The sequence below is a fragment of the Leptonotus elevatus genome, chromosome 1, assembly GCF_054856555.1.
Source record: "Leptonotus elevatus isolate MCC_2025b chromosome 1, RoL_Lele_1.0, whole genome shotgun sequence".
NCBI lineage: Eukaryota > Metazoa > Chordata > Actinopteri > Syngnathiformes > Syngnathidae > Leptonotus > Leptonotus elevatus.
The window spans coordinates 40977379-40993719 of NC_141239.1; the positions used below are offsets into that span (position 1 = coordinate 40977379).

Sequence of the window (16341 nt, forward strand, 5' to 3'; positions counted from 1 at the left end):
AATATGAATAATAATTGCTTGCAATTAAGTAAAACAAACCTGTCACGCTCCACCTGTTAAGTAGAACTTATTATAGCACCTGTGGCTGAAGCCAAACTGTTTAGTTTTTTTGTTCCTTTTCTGGACCTGGATTCTCCAACTCTGTTTATTACATGAGACCGTTATTTCATCGGCACGTTAACGAGACAAGCAAGCATAATTCATAAACAAGGCGTCCTCAAATACCTCTTCATTCTCAAAAATATGACTCTGGTGTGTTTTGTCATCGTTGTCAAACACATCAACCGGGGGGGGGGGGGGGGGTTGCATTCCGCAGAACGGTCGAGTGGTACCGATAGGCTGCTGCTGTACTCATACTCCTCCTCATACTCCTCCTCCCAATCATACTCAACCGAACCGAGAATCGGACCGCACGTCACCATGTCGGACCGCCGCTCCGGGCTTGTGTACCTTGTCACGGGGGGCTGCGGCTTCCTAGGCCGGCACCTGCTCCGACTCCTGCTGGACCAGGAGGGAGACGCCGTGGCCGAGGTTCGAGTGTTCGACAAGCACACGGAACCCGGACTAAGCGAGCTCGGAACCGGTAAGTGGGACGAAAAAGTGGACCGTAATGCGCGTGTCTCCACGCTTGACTTAAACATCTCGTGGATAAGCGGCTTTTTAATCACGTTACGTTGTACGAGGAGAGCCTCTGAAAGCTAAGCATAAAACAAAATAGTATGACACGCTATGTATTTTCAACTTTGCCAGTCTTATAGAAATCTGTTTAGCTCTAAGCTTTATGACAACAAACAATGCGGAACGGCAAACAAATAACACTTGTTTTGCGGTATTGTAACACTTTAAAATTGATATTTGAACATATGCGGTTGGCAACACATGCATACTGATAATAAAGTTGGCCCCCGCATACTAGCGGTTTGGCACCGGCTGATTCACATTTTCACATATTTTGTTTTCAATTGTGTTTTTCAATATATTCAAGTTAGTTGTTGACCCCCTCCCCTATTCCCCCCATTTTTTTGTGGTAAATTAATTTCAATGTTTAGCATCCTTTTTTGATGAATTTTGGGGTTTAAAAATGTATTAATTTATTTCCAATGCATTTCAATGGGCAAAAATTATATGCAGATTTCACTATTTGTGTACCGGCCCTATCCCTATCCACTGTGTATAACGGGGGTCTACTGGATAACAATACCCAAAGGCATATTTTCTTTACAATCTGTATAGAAAAACTAATAATACTGCATCTTACTGTGGAGTTGTAACTTTCTCCATGTATAGCCAAGTCTGTATTGTATTGTACAGTCCCCAGGTGGCCAAGGTGTGCACATCAGAAAGAGCAGCACAATGTTCATTGAAATGAAGGAAAAAATGTGGCAAAAACTGTTTTATTCTTTACGTACCTCTAATTTATCATGTCATTACTGTAAGCTATCATAATAAAGTGCTATTTAATTATTAAGAAAAACAGCATAAACCTAAAAAATACAAATAAATTCATTAAAATGAAAAGTCGAATTGTTTTTGGAAAAAAATGTATGTTAGCTTATATCAATATTTAAATATAACATTTATAAAGATATAAAGCTAAAATGAACTGTTCTCTGTTATTTTGAAGTGGCACATAAAGAATAAAATGTGCTTGAAATAATTTCCCATAGTAATCATTTCAAAAGCACGCTTGTTTGCAAGTGTTGCACTTTGCACCCACTCCGAGCAAGCTGCTCTCGCTCACCTTTAAACCTTTACCAATCAAACCAATCAAACCCGCAACTGGAATTACATAATATTCATATTTTTTTATTTTCATGCAATTTACATAGACGCACCAGTTGCAAATAAGTGAAGCATGTGGTATTTTTTTTAAATATAGTAAAAATGCTGCCTGTATTGCATGGTCACCGCACAGAGATCGTCTCCAGGAAGTCCAACTCCCATGCGTTTCCTGTTGTCCTGTCATCACTTGCCACCTGTGTCAAAGGGATACTGAAAGTGTGTGTTTTGTTGCCTTGCGACAAGGCCGTGTTTAACCTTCGCTTGCCCGCACAGAGAGAATAAATCCATCAAGAAGCGGTGTTTCCCTGTCAGGGCGGCGTGAACATGTTGCTTGTCGGGAATCCATTGACGTGGACCTGATGCCTTAGTGGAAAAATGCTTTGTTCAGGCTTTCATTGTGTGTCGGCAAACATGCTCGATTACCCCGAGGACCCCCGTAACCAGAGAGCTCAGTCCACACCCACCACACCCATCCTGGGCCTCACCAACTATCGACTATAACACAACACAGTGTATGTACTACATGTGAAAAAACAATATTTACAATATGATATTGTATGTGCCCCCGCTAGTCTAAACACGGCATTTAGATTAATATTGTGTTTGTGGAATATGAATTCAGTAGCAAAATCTGCCCATTTGTATCCGTCTTTTGAGACTTGCCGTTGACCGAAAATGACATCACAGTTTCTCAGGGCTCAGGGAACGACCAATCACGGCTCAGCTTCAGAAAACAGGTGAGTCGTGATTGGCCGTTACCTAAGCCCTGAGCACCGGTGATGCCATTATAAGTTGACAGAAAATGGCAGTACAAGACAAAATGGCCGCCCCCCGAAGATGGATAAAAACGGGTGTATTTTGCTGCTTCACTCAACGCAATATTAATCAGAATACCGTGTTTAAACGAGCGGGGCTGCATAGAACATATAATGATAAAGCTATTATTTTTGTTGACTTACACAATATATTTTTTTATTTTTGCTGTCATAAGAAGTCAGAACCACTCAAATGCTCCTTAAAAAAAGCTACTGGCAATCATTAGAGGTTTGACATATTCACTTGAAACTACAAATATGGCCGCCAAGAAGTTTGGCACGAAAGAGGTGTTGCTGTCTTTAGAAGTAAACCACTCACTTTGGACTAAAATCTTTTTAAAAAGTTAGTGTCTTTCAGTAGATGTTCAACCCATTTACTTGGCACTAAAAGGTTTGTTCACATGGGACTACAAATATGGTCGGCGAGAAGTTTGTCGCTCAAAAGTTTCTAGTTGTCATTAGGCGTCAGACCCACCACAAATGGCACTACAAATATGACCATTAAAAGGTTTGGTCCACTTACTTGAGACTACAAATATGGCCACCAAGAAGCTTGTCAGTAAAGAGATTTTTGCAGTAATCAGAAGACCACTCTCTTTGGACTACAAAAAGGCCTTACAACTGTTAAAAGGTTTAACAAATATGGCTACGATGGCTACGAAGAATCTTGCCGCCGTGGTTATATAAGTCAGAACAACTAACTTGGGTACTATGAACATGACCATTAAAAAGTTTGCTGCTACCATTAGAGGCCCTTCCATTTTTGCGTTGGACTACAAATATGGCCACCAAGAAGTGTGTTTCTATTCTCTCAGCAAAATATGTCCCCTTGTGGCTGCATCGTAGGTTGCTAAGTAAATGCTGTAATTTTCTGGCAATGCCGTGACATCATTGCAAACTTGAACCTGGGCACAAACTCCAAAGGAGGGTTTGAATGAGTCTGCTTCCATGCTGGCGCCAAGACCGCCATCGTTATCTTCCCGCAAAGGTTCAAGGACACCGTTGAGATAAAAAACAAAAAATAATGGCCTGCAATGTGATTGCTAACAATCACGACTAGACACACGTTTTGTAAATCAAGCTTTGCCAGAAACTCCAGAATTGTAACTTTCCAAACCTTGACAAGGGAAAATATACAGGAGCATCTACAGTATTTTCACTTTTTGATGTTGGTCAGCCATGCTTGTTTTTGTGTTAAACATTGAACATTTCCCAGCAGCCCTGAATGATGCAACAGAAACCTTCTGCATTAAAAAAGATATACTGTAAATTACAGTTGGCACCTTAACTTACTAGTGCCCCAATTTAGGATTTTTGCAGGTCACTTAAAAATTTTTTTTAATGATGTTTTAGCTGTAGTTTTTGTTGTCGTTTTTTTGTTGGGGGTGGGGGGGTATGCAATACAATTATATTAATGGAGAAATCAACCAAAAAATATGAATTAAGCAGCAGAATCCATCCATTTTGCCACTTATTGTTGACCGGAAATGACATCACAGTTGCTTAGGTTACGGACAATCACAGCTCAGCTTTTGAACGTCCCATGACCAAACTCAGAAAACAGGTGAGCTGTGATTGGTCGTTACCTGAGCGCTGAGCAACTATGATGTGATTTTCAGCTAACATCAAGTGGCAAAATGGCCGCCCCCTGAGATGGATAAAAACGGCTGTATTTTCTCAAGACACCACTGGACTGAAACTCAGGAAATCTTCTATTTTTTCTGCTCTTAACTTTCTTTGCCATTATTGCTTCCTGTTTGGTCTCTCAGAGCGGACCAAGGTGACAGTCATCCAGGGCGACATCACCGACTACGACAGTGTGCTGGAGGCATCCCGTGGCGTCCACGTTGTCATCCACGCCGCCAGCTTGGTGGATGTGTGGCACAAGGTCCCGGAAGCCCTCATTTATGCTGTCAATGTCACAGGTGAGCGTCCAATCATTCAGGACTATAGCTAAAAAAATAAAATAAAAATCACCACACTTGCTTGATGGGTATCTGTTTATTTTGAGCACATTAGGTTACGTTTACCCACGCATGCATGAGTTTGCGCCAATATCAACACCCGCATTTTCTCATCAGGCCATGAAAAGGAAACACTAAAAGATGACTAAATGACATCATTCTGTGCATAAATCTCACGCTCGGCATATTTGTGCAGTGAGACAGCTATTGAACCGCTCTCAGTGCTGCCATTTCGTCAGGCTTCAGATGGGGGCCCTTTTTTTGCCCTTAAATGTTCCACGCTGACAGGTTCATGACAGTTTCCGCACAATGCTGTCAGTTCCTGACACACAGAGCAATGAGGTCGTCTTTACTTCCACCAGGGAGGATTACGAAAGCTCAAATTCAATTTGGTGGAGGAACTTGACATTAGACTGCTGTCAGTTTATCCGTCATATCAAAAGAGGATGCAAATTGTTTTGCCTGGGTTGAGATCTTCATTTTGATTTATGTTGTAACTTATGGTGTGATGCTACAGAAGTGTGTGTGTGTGTTTGTGTGTGTGGTTTTGTTACATAGTGGGGCCAACATTTCGGGATTTCACAGAGTTGTGGGGCCCACCCGTCCATGTAAGGCCATTTTGCTGGGCCCCACAAGTTTAGACCTCTTTTTGAGGGTCAAGACTTGGTTTTAGAGTTAAGGTATGAATTGGGTTATGGTTGAGGTTAGGGTAAGGATTAGGGGTAGGCAATCATTTTTGATGGTTGGGGTTAGGCGCAGGGATCCCCAACTGGCGGACCGCGGTCCGGACCCGGACCCCGAGACCATTTTATCCGGACCTCCAAGCATTTTTTGTTTTAAAGTACGATAATACGTTCATTCTTAACAAAAGCCATTTTTGAATAGGCGCGCGCGAGGGCAGCTATGATTGAACCGGGCTCCTTTGACCGGCAGCATGCTCTTATTTACATGGGACAGGCTTTACTATGGGAAAGTGGGCGAACTATGGCGCTGTCTAAAGTTAGAAAAGTTGACTCTGAAAACCGAGTCTTTAGAGATGAGTGGACTGAAGCTTACGCTTTCATTTTGCCAGCAGCGAGTGCTACAAGGCCAGTGTGTCTTATATGCACGGAGTCTGTTGCTCTTGTTAAAAGCGCCAATATCAAGCGGCATTACGAGACAAGACACAAAACCTTCGTCGCAAATTACCCGCCAGGATCAGCGACGAGGGCACAGAAATTACATGAACTGAAAGGACAGTACTACGTGTGCAGTGGATTTTGGGCAAGCACAAAAAGCCTTTTAGTGACTCCGGAATGATCAAAGAGTGTATGGAGGCGATGGCAGAAACGCTATTGGAGGGAAAAGAGGGACAGCAGCTTAAACAAAAGGTCCGACAGATTCCACTATCATCCACAACTACAACAAGAAGAGCCGAGCTGCTATCCGAAGATGTGCAGTCCCAGCTCGACAGCGCCATTCAAAGTGCCCCACGCATCGCATTAGCTGCTGATGAATCAACTGACGTGAGTGACAATGCACAACTTTTGGTATATGTCAGATTCTATCATGAAGAGAGTAAAACATTTGTAGAGGACATTTTAGGCATCACAGCTTTGAAAACACACACAAGAGGAGAGGACATCTATTTAGCCATAAAGGAAATGCTGACACAGAGGGGAATACATCTAAAAAATGTTGTCTCTATCGCTACGGACGGGGCACCATCCATGATGGGACGAGAAAAGGGTGCAGTTACTCGACTGAAACATGACCACCCAGAACTCTTGTCATATCACTGCATTATCCACATGGCTGTCCTCTGCTCATCACTGTCAGAGCACTATGGAGATGCTATGAACACCATCACCAAACGAGTTAACTTTCTCAGGGCTTCATCATCTCACCAGCATCGTCTACTGAGGGAATTCTTAGCAGAAGTAGATGCGCCTGCCAATGACCTACGACTGCACTCCAATGTCAGGTGGTTGAGTAAAGGAAAAGTTCTGGCACGTTTTTGGAAGATAAGGAATGAAATTAAAGATTTTTCCTGCCACAACAAAAGAGTCCAAAGGCTCAGGTGTATTTCGACTTTTTGGAGGAGGAAAGTAACTTGGATACACTTGCCTTTCTGGTTGACATCACAGGACACATAAATGACCTGAATTTGAAGCTTCAAGGAAAAAACAATTCTGTGTGTGACCTGGTGGCTGCTGTCAAGTCTTTTCAAAAGAAACTGGAACTTCTGAAAATGGATCTTGAGGAGGACTGTGCACATTTTCCTTCATTGAAAGAGATTCAAGGTGTCAATGTCACAGCTCATTCTGACTTTATGCAAAAGTTGATTGAAAACTTTGAGGCTCGTTTTGATGGCTTTACTTTGGGAGACCAGCTCTTGATCTTTGTTAAAAATCCATTTTCAGTGAAGAATGTTGTCATTTTTTCAAAAGAAGCCACACATGTGTATAAATGGGCAAATGCACAGTCCCTCCAAATGGAGCTTTTAGATCTGCAGGCTGATGTAGTGTTAAGAGAGCAAAGTGAATCCTCTGATCCTGTCATGTTTTGGCTCCAGACTGTGCCAAAGGCAAAGTTCCCTTTTCTCACCAAAGTGGCACTGTACACATTAACAATGTTTGGCTCTACCTATAGTTGTGAGTCAGCCTTCTCAACTGTTAACATCATTAAGAATAAGTACCGCTCACGGCTGACCAATGAGCATGTGCATGTATGCCTGAGAATAGCTTTGACTGCATTCCTTCCCAGATTCAAGAGGTTAGCTGCCAGTGCTCATGCATATTTAAGTGAAATACTTAATCACAATGTTAAGGTTTGTGCAAGAGCACACGTATTGCACTTCTAGGCAGTATACAAATATAAGAATAGGAGTTAGTTAATGCGCAATACATTTTTGTTACACTGTGATTTACATTCAAATATATTTGCACTAAAATGAATGAAAGAGAGTAAGTTTAACAAGTTGTATTATTGTCAATGTAACAGCACGTTTGCAATTTAATAAAAGAACAGAAAAATGAATTATCATCTGAATGCTGTCGCATGTTCGGACCCTGGTCTACTAGGCTGATGGAGTTACTGGACCTCTTGCCGGTTTAGTTGGGGACCCCTGGGTTAGGGGAAGGGGCTAGGAAATGCATTGTCAATGAGATGGCCCTACAAAGATAGTAAAACAAACCTGTGTGTGTGCGTGCGTGTGTGCCCGTGGGTGTGTGTGTGCGCGTGTGTGTGCAATGAATAAAATAGCGCCTTTTTTTGGATCCCTTAACATTTACAACAAAAAAAGATCTGAATTACAGGCAGAACATTTGACTGTTTTACAATAATTTGTTCTTTAGTATTTGTTTAACTTTTCAACAGAGATAAAACATTTTGGGGGGGAATGTTTGAATGTCATGATTTTTGTTTTATGTTTTAATGTTGATACATTAACATATTATAATATGTATATTAAAAAAATGGGCCGATTTTTGCCACTTTTAGAAGAGATAATATCATCTGGTTAAAACTGGCCGACTGATTAAATATTAAAATGTAATTTGATGGAAAAGAATAATTAGAAAACATTTTCCTTCAACTTGACAATTACGAGCCTACCGAGAGCACCTGAACGCAACACATCATGCCGCACCAGTCTTTTCTGCCCACTTGAGTTGTTTTTGTTTTTCTGACTAGTTTTTTTTTCCGGCCTGAAGTTTGGTCACATACCAGAGACCTTACCATGTTGCAAAAGATGAAAAGAAAAGACCACTACCAGGTGTTTAAAAATCTGCCTTTAGGAATTTTTATGGTTCATTTGGCACCATTTATGTACTTGACTAGAGTTGCAAGAAATGGCGATGTAGCACTTAATGAGTAACTTTTAGGTAGGGATGACTCTTTGTGGGTTTTTTGTTGCGTGGTTGAAATAGTTCAGCTCACAAGTAAGCGTGCTACTGCTAACCCTTCATTATCATTGTTAAAGCGTGTACACGCATATTTTTTTAATTATACATTCTCACTTGACCAAAAGACTCCCAAGTGCTCACATTTTGCTTTAATGCAAACATAATTATTCAATTAATAATGAAACTGTTCTTTTGTGTAAGATTGCATGTATCAATATTAGCAATATGTAATATAGTTATTGTTGCTTTATATTTATTATTTTGTAAAAATACAAATTTAATATTACTAAATGAATGATTGATCAAATTAAATACAAATAAAATAATACAGTTATCATTTTATGAGTTTAGTTAATACTTCTGTTTTTATTTTTTTATTGATACATTATTTACATAACTACGATGCATCATTTATTGCTAAATGATGCAATTATTCTTTTTATTGTTTTTTTAACTTTACTAATTAATTTATTATTGATTGGATCTACTGTACATAATTTATTGCTGAATTTATAATGATGAACAATTCAATCAAAGTTGTAAATTTATTTTTTAAATTGTGTTATTGACACATTCATTGATTTATAACTAATGATTAATATAAATGGCTTGTTATTATATTCAATATTTAGATATATTTTATGTGTACTGTATACTAATTCCTTACATACTAATTCTTTACTGTTTTAAAACACCGTACAGAATGTATTGATTAATTAATACTGGTGAATGAAGCAAAGAAAAGAAAGCTATTGTTCAATTGTTTTAGGTTTTATTGATAAGATAAGGGAATACTAATTTAAAATTACTGTATGTAATTTATAACCGAATTAATGTGAGAGAATGGTGCAGTTATTTTTTTATATGTTTGTTAGGTTATTTTAAGCTTTATTTATATAACAATTAATTTATTACTAATATAATATTGTACATAATTTTTATTATTTCATTTTTTCCTTTACTACCGAATGAATGCTAGTATTTGATGCAATATTGTATCATGTCAAATAAATTAAATGTTATACAATTTATGCAATTTTATATAATTATAACAAATTCATGATAAATTCATAATGAATTCATGATAAAAATTCATTCATTCATAATTTCAATATAATTTATTTCAATGTTATTGACTGTTTTTGTTAATTACATTTTATTAGTTTAATGTTAGATTTTTATTGAGGCCTATGTACAGCACTTTGACCAAAGTTTATTTGATATTTATATTATATTTTATTTTTGCCCGATTTTTTGCAAAATAAAAACAAAAGGATCTCACATATGGATCTCATCTCAGCTGTCTTCCTCTAACAATCGGAATGTAGTAAGCGCTGATAATCATCGTTTTTTTCCATCGTTTTTCTTTTTTCTTCTGTCAGGAACGGAGAATGTGATTAACGCGTGCGTGGACAACAACATCTGCAGTCTGCTGTACACCAGCAGCATGGAAGTGATCGGGCCCAACATGAACCGGGAGCCCTTTGTCAGGTAGAATCATTCAGCCAATCACGGCGGGGATACTGTACATTGTGGTTATCACTTTACAGTTGTATTTCTACTCATTATTTCTTCATAAACGTTGGTATCCCACCACTGTGATGGTTACCACAACGGAAGAGTGCCAAAAAAAAGGGGTTTAAATCAGTTTTGGCGAATCATAGCATACCTTTAGGTCCAGTAAGGCAAGGCAAGGCAAGGCAGCTTATGCATTTCATAAACAAGGTCAATTACTCAGTGTGCTTAAGCTTCATATAATTAAATATACAACATTTAAAGGCATATACATACAAAATTGACTATTGACTAAAATAAAAACTGGTAATAATGTACAGACCAAACAAATACATATTAAAGAAATGCTTAAAAACAACATAATCATTTATATTTAAAAAGTTTTAAACCTGGATTTTGCCTTTAACCACTAGTTGACCCAAGTCTACTGACCTCCGAACCCTACTGGGTTTATATTCAATCTAGCATTTCCTTAATGTATAACAGTATTAAGACACTGCGGTAGGTAGCACAAATTTGCACGTTCAGCAGTGTGACAAAAATTTGTTTCAGATTTGTTTTTTGGTACCATTTCCAAAGTACAAGTGTTGCAAATCAATGGCTAAAATATGGTAGTGATCCATTTTTAGTACCTCTTGCAATACTTGCAACAGAAGTGTACTAATCTAGCTCTGCCCTTTGAGTACACTGCTACTGTTTGGTAGCTCAAGAGATTGCTGAAATGGGAATCATACCAAACGAACTGTTTGTCCCCACTAGAAAAGTGTCTCGGATCCTTTTTTTTGCACCCATTCCAACTTTTGGAAACGTTTCCAAACTAGTGCTTGGTACACAATATCACAGCGCCAAAAAGTGGCAATGATCAATTTTTACGTACCTCCGACAATGATGAACAGAGGTGTACCAAACTAGCTCCGCCTTTTCTAATGTGTTTGGTCCATCAATAGGAGAGCGCTGAAAAGAGTTCTGGAGCAGGTTTTTTGGACCCCTTGTGACTTTTGGCAACAGAAGCATGCTCAACTTGGGTACTTAATTTTACAGAACCAAAACATGATACTGATCCATTTTTTGGAACCCCTTGCCTGGGGCCCATTTCACAAACACCGAGACTAACCCCGAACAGCGGGTTTGACATACACTGAAAGAGGAAACTCTGCGTTTTCGGTTCCAGGACAGCTGATTTGAGGTAGCTATATCAACGCAGAGTAGTTTCACCTGGCGTTACCAATACACTAAAAAGACCACATCAACGGAGCCCCGATTCGGTCGAGTCATCATGGCAACAGGGAAGCAGAGCATGGCGCCGCCCTTTTTTTTTTACACCTCTCAACTGAAAATCTGAATTTGATCATATGGCGAATTTCTTGTCTTTCGGAAAAAAGTGCAACACCGCAGCGGCTAGAGGGAGGTCTTTTGCAATCACGATAATATTACAATGGAAACTTGTTGAATTGTAGCTCATTAATTCATTTCATTTAGGTGCAAGACTGCGGGTGAGAAGCGCACTTGACTTAAGCTGAAATATAAAAACATTATTCAAATAATTTATAAGAAAAACTCAAGAGTTCAACGCACAATATATGCTTTGATGTGAGCGCACGACTACGGCGCCGGTAATGTTAATTGCAAATGTAAGGACGGATTAAGTTGTGTATGTAGATGATGGACTGTGATGTGAAAATGTCCGGAAATGCGGTCTGATAACAATCTCACGACGAATATTTAATTCCCCGCGCGATATTGCAGCACCTTCATCAATAGGGTCATTGTCAAAAGGACATGCCATGTTCGTGACAAAAGACTTTACGCTATAGACTATTTACGCAAAAAGTTGCAGCAGCGGACTTTATGAATGAGGAAATGAAATGTCGTGTGTGGCTGAAAGGTGGCGGGGACAGAGAAAACCTCGAGGTTCATTGTGAAAAACCTGCAACCGACCAGGTTTGATTCATGGACAATGTTACTACGATAAATGACCAAGAGCTTAAATTACCTCTTTTTATGAAACAGGCTCGAGTCACAACTTTTCCTCTGCTTTCAGTTGCCTCCCTTTCTGAAACGGAAAATGCTGAGTTTTCCACATTTCAGGGTTTCTTGACCCAGAGTTCTGACTAAACCTGCTTTGTGAAATACACCCCAGATCGTATCCCCCCCCCCCCTACACTGTTTATTACTACACAAGTCAGCTATTTGACTGACTTCTTTTTTCCACTGTAATGTGTGTCTGGCGGGTCAGTAGTGTTATGCAACGCTTCTGCGTGCACCCTTGATAACTTTAAAACACGTAAATACTCATCCTGGGTTTAGTCACTGAGACGCCGAAAAGATAACAAGACTGAGAAGTGACTCATCGTCAACCCTTTTTCTACCTGAGGACATGTCTGCGGCATTCCCAAATTTCCTTCTCCAGCAACATCTGGTGGCACTGGTCATAACATTAGGTACACCTGCGTGCTCATGAGACATTTGTGGCCTTGTGGAGTTGCTAAAAATACTAAACTAAAAATATTCATTTTGATGTTAGCTGTTTGTTTGGTTTATGGTTTGAAGGATGGTTGAAATGGTCACTTCAACACAAAACGGCAGACTTCCTGTATTCCCGAGCTAGCTACGTTGTTTTTTTGTTGTTGTTTTTTTGTTGTTGTTTTTTTCGGACCAATCCTTTATAAAGAAAGATTGACTCACATTTTCTTTGCTATATCATCTTACTCACTTCATGTGCTATTCATAAATATTTCAAGGGAATGATTTAAGGTGGGCGGGATGACATCCCTGAAATCTATTTTTTGGCTGTGTTATTAGTTCAAGAATGTTTGGCCGCACTGAGCAACACTGCCCAAATAAGCACAGATACGTATATGAATCATTACACTCATATGTGCATGACTTGATCCTGTGACTTTGTCTGTGTAGGGGTAATGAAGACACACCCTACCAGGTGAAACACACCATGGCCTACCCCAAGAGCAAGGCCAAAGCTGAAAAGATCATCCTGGAAGCCAATGGAACAAAGGTAGCGCCTTGGTTCCGTTGTGTGTGTTTTTTTTTGTGGTGAGTCATCAAATTTCACTCAAACTGAATTGCCTTGCAATTTATTAGTATCTGTCTAGTATGCGTGGTTCAAATTTGGTAGCAATCAGGCAAAATCGCTAGGACAAGGCAGTCATTGATGGAGCCCTGAAAATGGCCAAAATGAGCTTAAAATGTTTGCCTAGAAAAAATGGGGGATTTATTTTGTCATTGTCCGGGCATGGCTTCTAGAGCCTTCTCTTGTTGGGCCACTCATGATAGGAATGCCCTCCAGAATCCATGTTGCTAAGTGAAACTGGCATTAGGGGCTGAAATATAAAAACTAGTACACAATTTTAAAAAATCCCTAAATAATGGCACCATCGAGATGAATCAGTTTTTTGTGTCCACTTTTTTCTTCAAAGCTTCTAACAGATATTTACTTGAGTAAAATCTTGGAATTAATGTAAAATCATCAAATAAAAAGTACATTTATCATCAAAGACTGTTCAAATAGCTTTCTTTAAACCTTGAATAGAATACTTTTGTAAAATACATCTGTTCAACCAAACAATCACAATGGACTCTATTTGAATTTGACTCTGCAAATTTACGTTAGAGTTCTCCAACAAGCATCAAGCAAGTAAATCAGAAAGCCAGTGACTCCTCCAAATCTGGCTGCACACGGAGTTAACTGAGTTAATTTTGTTAAAACGCTTGAATGAATTTGAATTAAGCTCCAGCGGTAACGCTTTCATTTTGACAGCCCTATTAAACTTAATTGCTCCCAAAATTGTATAAATACGTTCTATTTTAAATGTTTTAAGTGTCCCAAAGATGTATTTATGTTTTTTTATGCTAGAGCATACAGAAGGCTTTGATGCAGCCTCTCAACTGCAGAGAATGGTTGAAGCAATGGTAGTTATTACAAAAACGGCCAGCAGGTGGCATCAGAGTATAAGAGATCAACCAGGGCCATGTTGCAACAAGCTCTTTTTGCCATTGTTTTCACCAGGAATGTGAATAATGATGAAACTTAGATATATTCTGATGCTAATTGCTGCAAAACAGAAACGGATAGAAACATATACCTTGTTCAACTTTTTTTTTTTTTTTGCTCACAATAAACGTGTAAATATGTTCTATTTTAAATGATTTAAGTGTCCCAAAGACGTATTTCTAAGTTTTTTTTTATTATTATGCTAGAGCATACAGAAGGCTTTGATGCGGCCTCTCAACTGCAAAGAATGGTTGAAGAAATGATAGTTATTACACAAACGGCTGCGAGTGAATGATCTTAAAATCATTCTGGAGTGGGCTGTTGAGCCAAAAGAGCTACCTCAAACCAAAATGCTGAGTCAAACTGGCATTGAGGGCTTAATTTAGACAATAATCTGACTTCCTGCCGCGTAGGTGCGGAATGGCGAGCGTTTGCACACGTGCTCTTTGAGACCGACAGGCATCTACGGCGAGGGCCACGAGCTCATCAAAGACTTCTACAAGCTGGCCGTCAAAAGGGGAGGCCGCGTCATCGGCGGCGTCCCCGATAGCACCGAACACGGGCGAGTCTACGCAGGTGAGTCTCAGAATAGATGCGCAAGGTTGCGAAAAAAGCATTCCCAACTTTACTGCTTCAGCTAACGATGTCCTCCCTGTGTGCAGGCAACGTGGCGTGGATGCACGTGCTGGCCGTCCGGGCCCTGCGCGAGCGTCCGGAGTCTGTGGGCGGCGAGGCCTTCTTCTGCTACGACGACTCGCCCTACAAGAGCTACGAAGACTTCAACATGCTCTTCCTGTCCACCTTCAAGTTCCGGCGTGTGCGCATGCCGCTGCCGCTGCTGTGGTTCTTGGCCATGCTCAACGACATTCTGCGCTGGATCCTGATGCCTTTCTGCAACTTCACGCCCCTCTTGAACAGCTACACTTTGGCCGTGGCCATCACGTCCTTCACCGTGAGCACGGACAAAGCGCTACGCCGCTTCCAGTACCGCCCGCTGTACGACTGGGAGCAGTGTCGGGAGCGCACTCAGAAATGGGTGGACACCTTCCCCATGGAGGACCCGAAAAACACCTAATGCTTCATACGTACACATGATTTTGTTAGTGCTCACATTGTCACGAAATAGTATATTGTATTTTAAAAATATTCTAGCTTTAATTCCGTTATTATTTAAAACAAGTACGCAGTATGGCCTGCAGAGTATCTAAAAAAACCGAATAAAACAGACAAACTGTTACCCCTGATTTATAGCACATTTTCACCCCTGAACTTTACACCAGGACAGAACTTTTTCATTGTTTAAACCACGGGAGCGGATGTCTTTTCTTCCACTTTTTGGGCGGCCAAATGAAGAATGGATCAGAACCTTTTTGTCCCAGTACCAAGAACTGTTCCTGGAAACTAAATTTTCTTCTGGGATAATTTAAAAGAAGCCCTTGCATGAGGGGGTTGTACTCTCAAGAAGTCCAAGAACTTTTATGAGCGGGGTCTGCAGCCTTGAATTTAGACGTACCAAAAACTAAAGGTTCTGAGAACTTCAGGTGGAAATGCAGCGTGAGAGAGTCAGGTCAGAGCACCACAGTACAATCTAAAGCATATTTTGAACTTTACCGAACTAGGAACATTTCGAAGACGTGTGTTGGACATACTGCGTCAAATACAAACTTCTACTAGTATTTTGTACTCCAGACCAGCAGGGGGCAGTAACACACCAAAGATTTGTCCACCACTTGATCCAGTTCGGTAAACAGGAATACAATCACAAGCCTCAGGGACAATAAAAAAAAAAAAAGTATCTGGGACAAAAAAAACAACAACTAAGACTCCGGGACTAATAAGGCGACTGAAATCATGTGGAGGCAAATGCTTCCTAACTGAGTATTTTCCCATCCACAAGGTGGCGACGATGGTACTCGTCATTGAAGCATCAACACTAAATGTTGTACAGTATTGCAATAAAGTTGGATGTGTCAATGGAGGTTGACACCTCAAAAATAGCAAATTGCAGAATTACAAGAATGGAGTTGCCAATGATCAGACTCTATCTTGTGTTTATATTCTGAAGATAAAAAATAGTTAGAAAGACAATCAAGTATGACAAATGTAAACATTTACAAGCAAAAGCCACATGTCTTTTCATGTAAGACTATTATAGTTTTGCACTGTGTAATTTAAGAAATTATATTTTTCTCCAATGACCTTATGCAATAACATATGTTCAAATGTCACAAATAAAGATGATTTTATATAATCAAACTAGTTATGTTTCATGTTTTTGTTTCTTTTGGGATTCCATGATCTTGGATCTTTGTCTTAGGGAGTTCCCTCTTGCTGCGGGCATGCCTTGTGGGTTTTTTTTCCATGGAGACTGA

At 39.8% G+C, this 16341-nt stretch overlaps 2 protein-coding genes across 2 annotated transcripts; both read left to right on the plus strand.

Annotated features, from left to right (window-relative positions):
- The first annotated feature begins 326 nt into the window (after window positions 1-326).
- On the plus strand, window positions 327-16228 carry hsd3b7 (hydroxy-delta-5-steroid dehydrogenase, 3 beta- and steroid delta-isomerase). The gene is made up of 6 exons (XM_086058389.1): window positions 327-583; window positions 4367-4522; window positions 9828-9936; window positions 12874-12973; window positions 14383-14545; window positions 14632-16228. Exons 1-6 carry the CDS (start codon window positions 421-423, stop codon window positions 15042-15044), a joined length of 1104 nt encoding a protein of 367 aa, XP_085914515.1. The 5' UTR covers window positions 327-420; the 3' UTR covers window positions 15045-16228.
- LOC147182209 (protein FAM200A-like) lies at window positions 6352-7846 on the plus strand. The gene is made up of 2 exons (XM_086077326.1): window positions 6352-6524; window positions 6584-7846. Exons 1-2 carry the CDS (start codon window positions 6352-6354, stop codon window positions 7401-7403), a joined length of 993 nt encoding a protein of 330 aa, XP_085933452.1. The 3' UTR covers window positions 7404-7846.
- Window positions 16229-16341: the final 113 nt, after the last annotated feature.

What these genes read in the sequence shown, in the direction of transcription:
- hsd3b7 (XM_086058389.1), top strand. Translation starts at nt 421, where the DNA reads ATGTCGGACCGCCGCTCCGGGCTTGTGTACCTTGTCACGGGGGGCTGC. An exon ending in AACCGGGAGCCCTTTGTCAG is followed by an intron (nt 9,937 to 12,873) that starts GTAGAATCATTC and finishes TTGTCTGTGTAG; the next exon opens with GGGTAATGAAGACACACCCT. An exon ending in TGGAAGCCAATGGAACAAAG is followed by an intron (nt 12,974 to 14,382) that starts GTAGCGCCTTGG and finishes CCTGCCGCGTAG; the next exon opens with GTGCGGAATGGCGAGCGTTT.
- LOC147182209 (XM_086077326.1), top strand. Translation starts at nt 6,352, where the DNA reads ATGGCTGTCCTCTGCTCATCACTGTCAGAGCACTATGGAGATGCTATG. An exon ending in CGACTGCACTCCAATGTCAG is followed by an intron (nt 6,525 to 6,583) that starts GTGGTTGAGTAA and finishes ATGAAATTAAAG; the next exon opens with ATTTTTCCTGCCACAACAAA.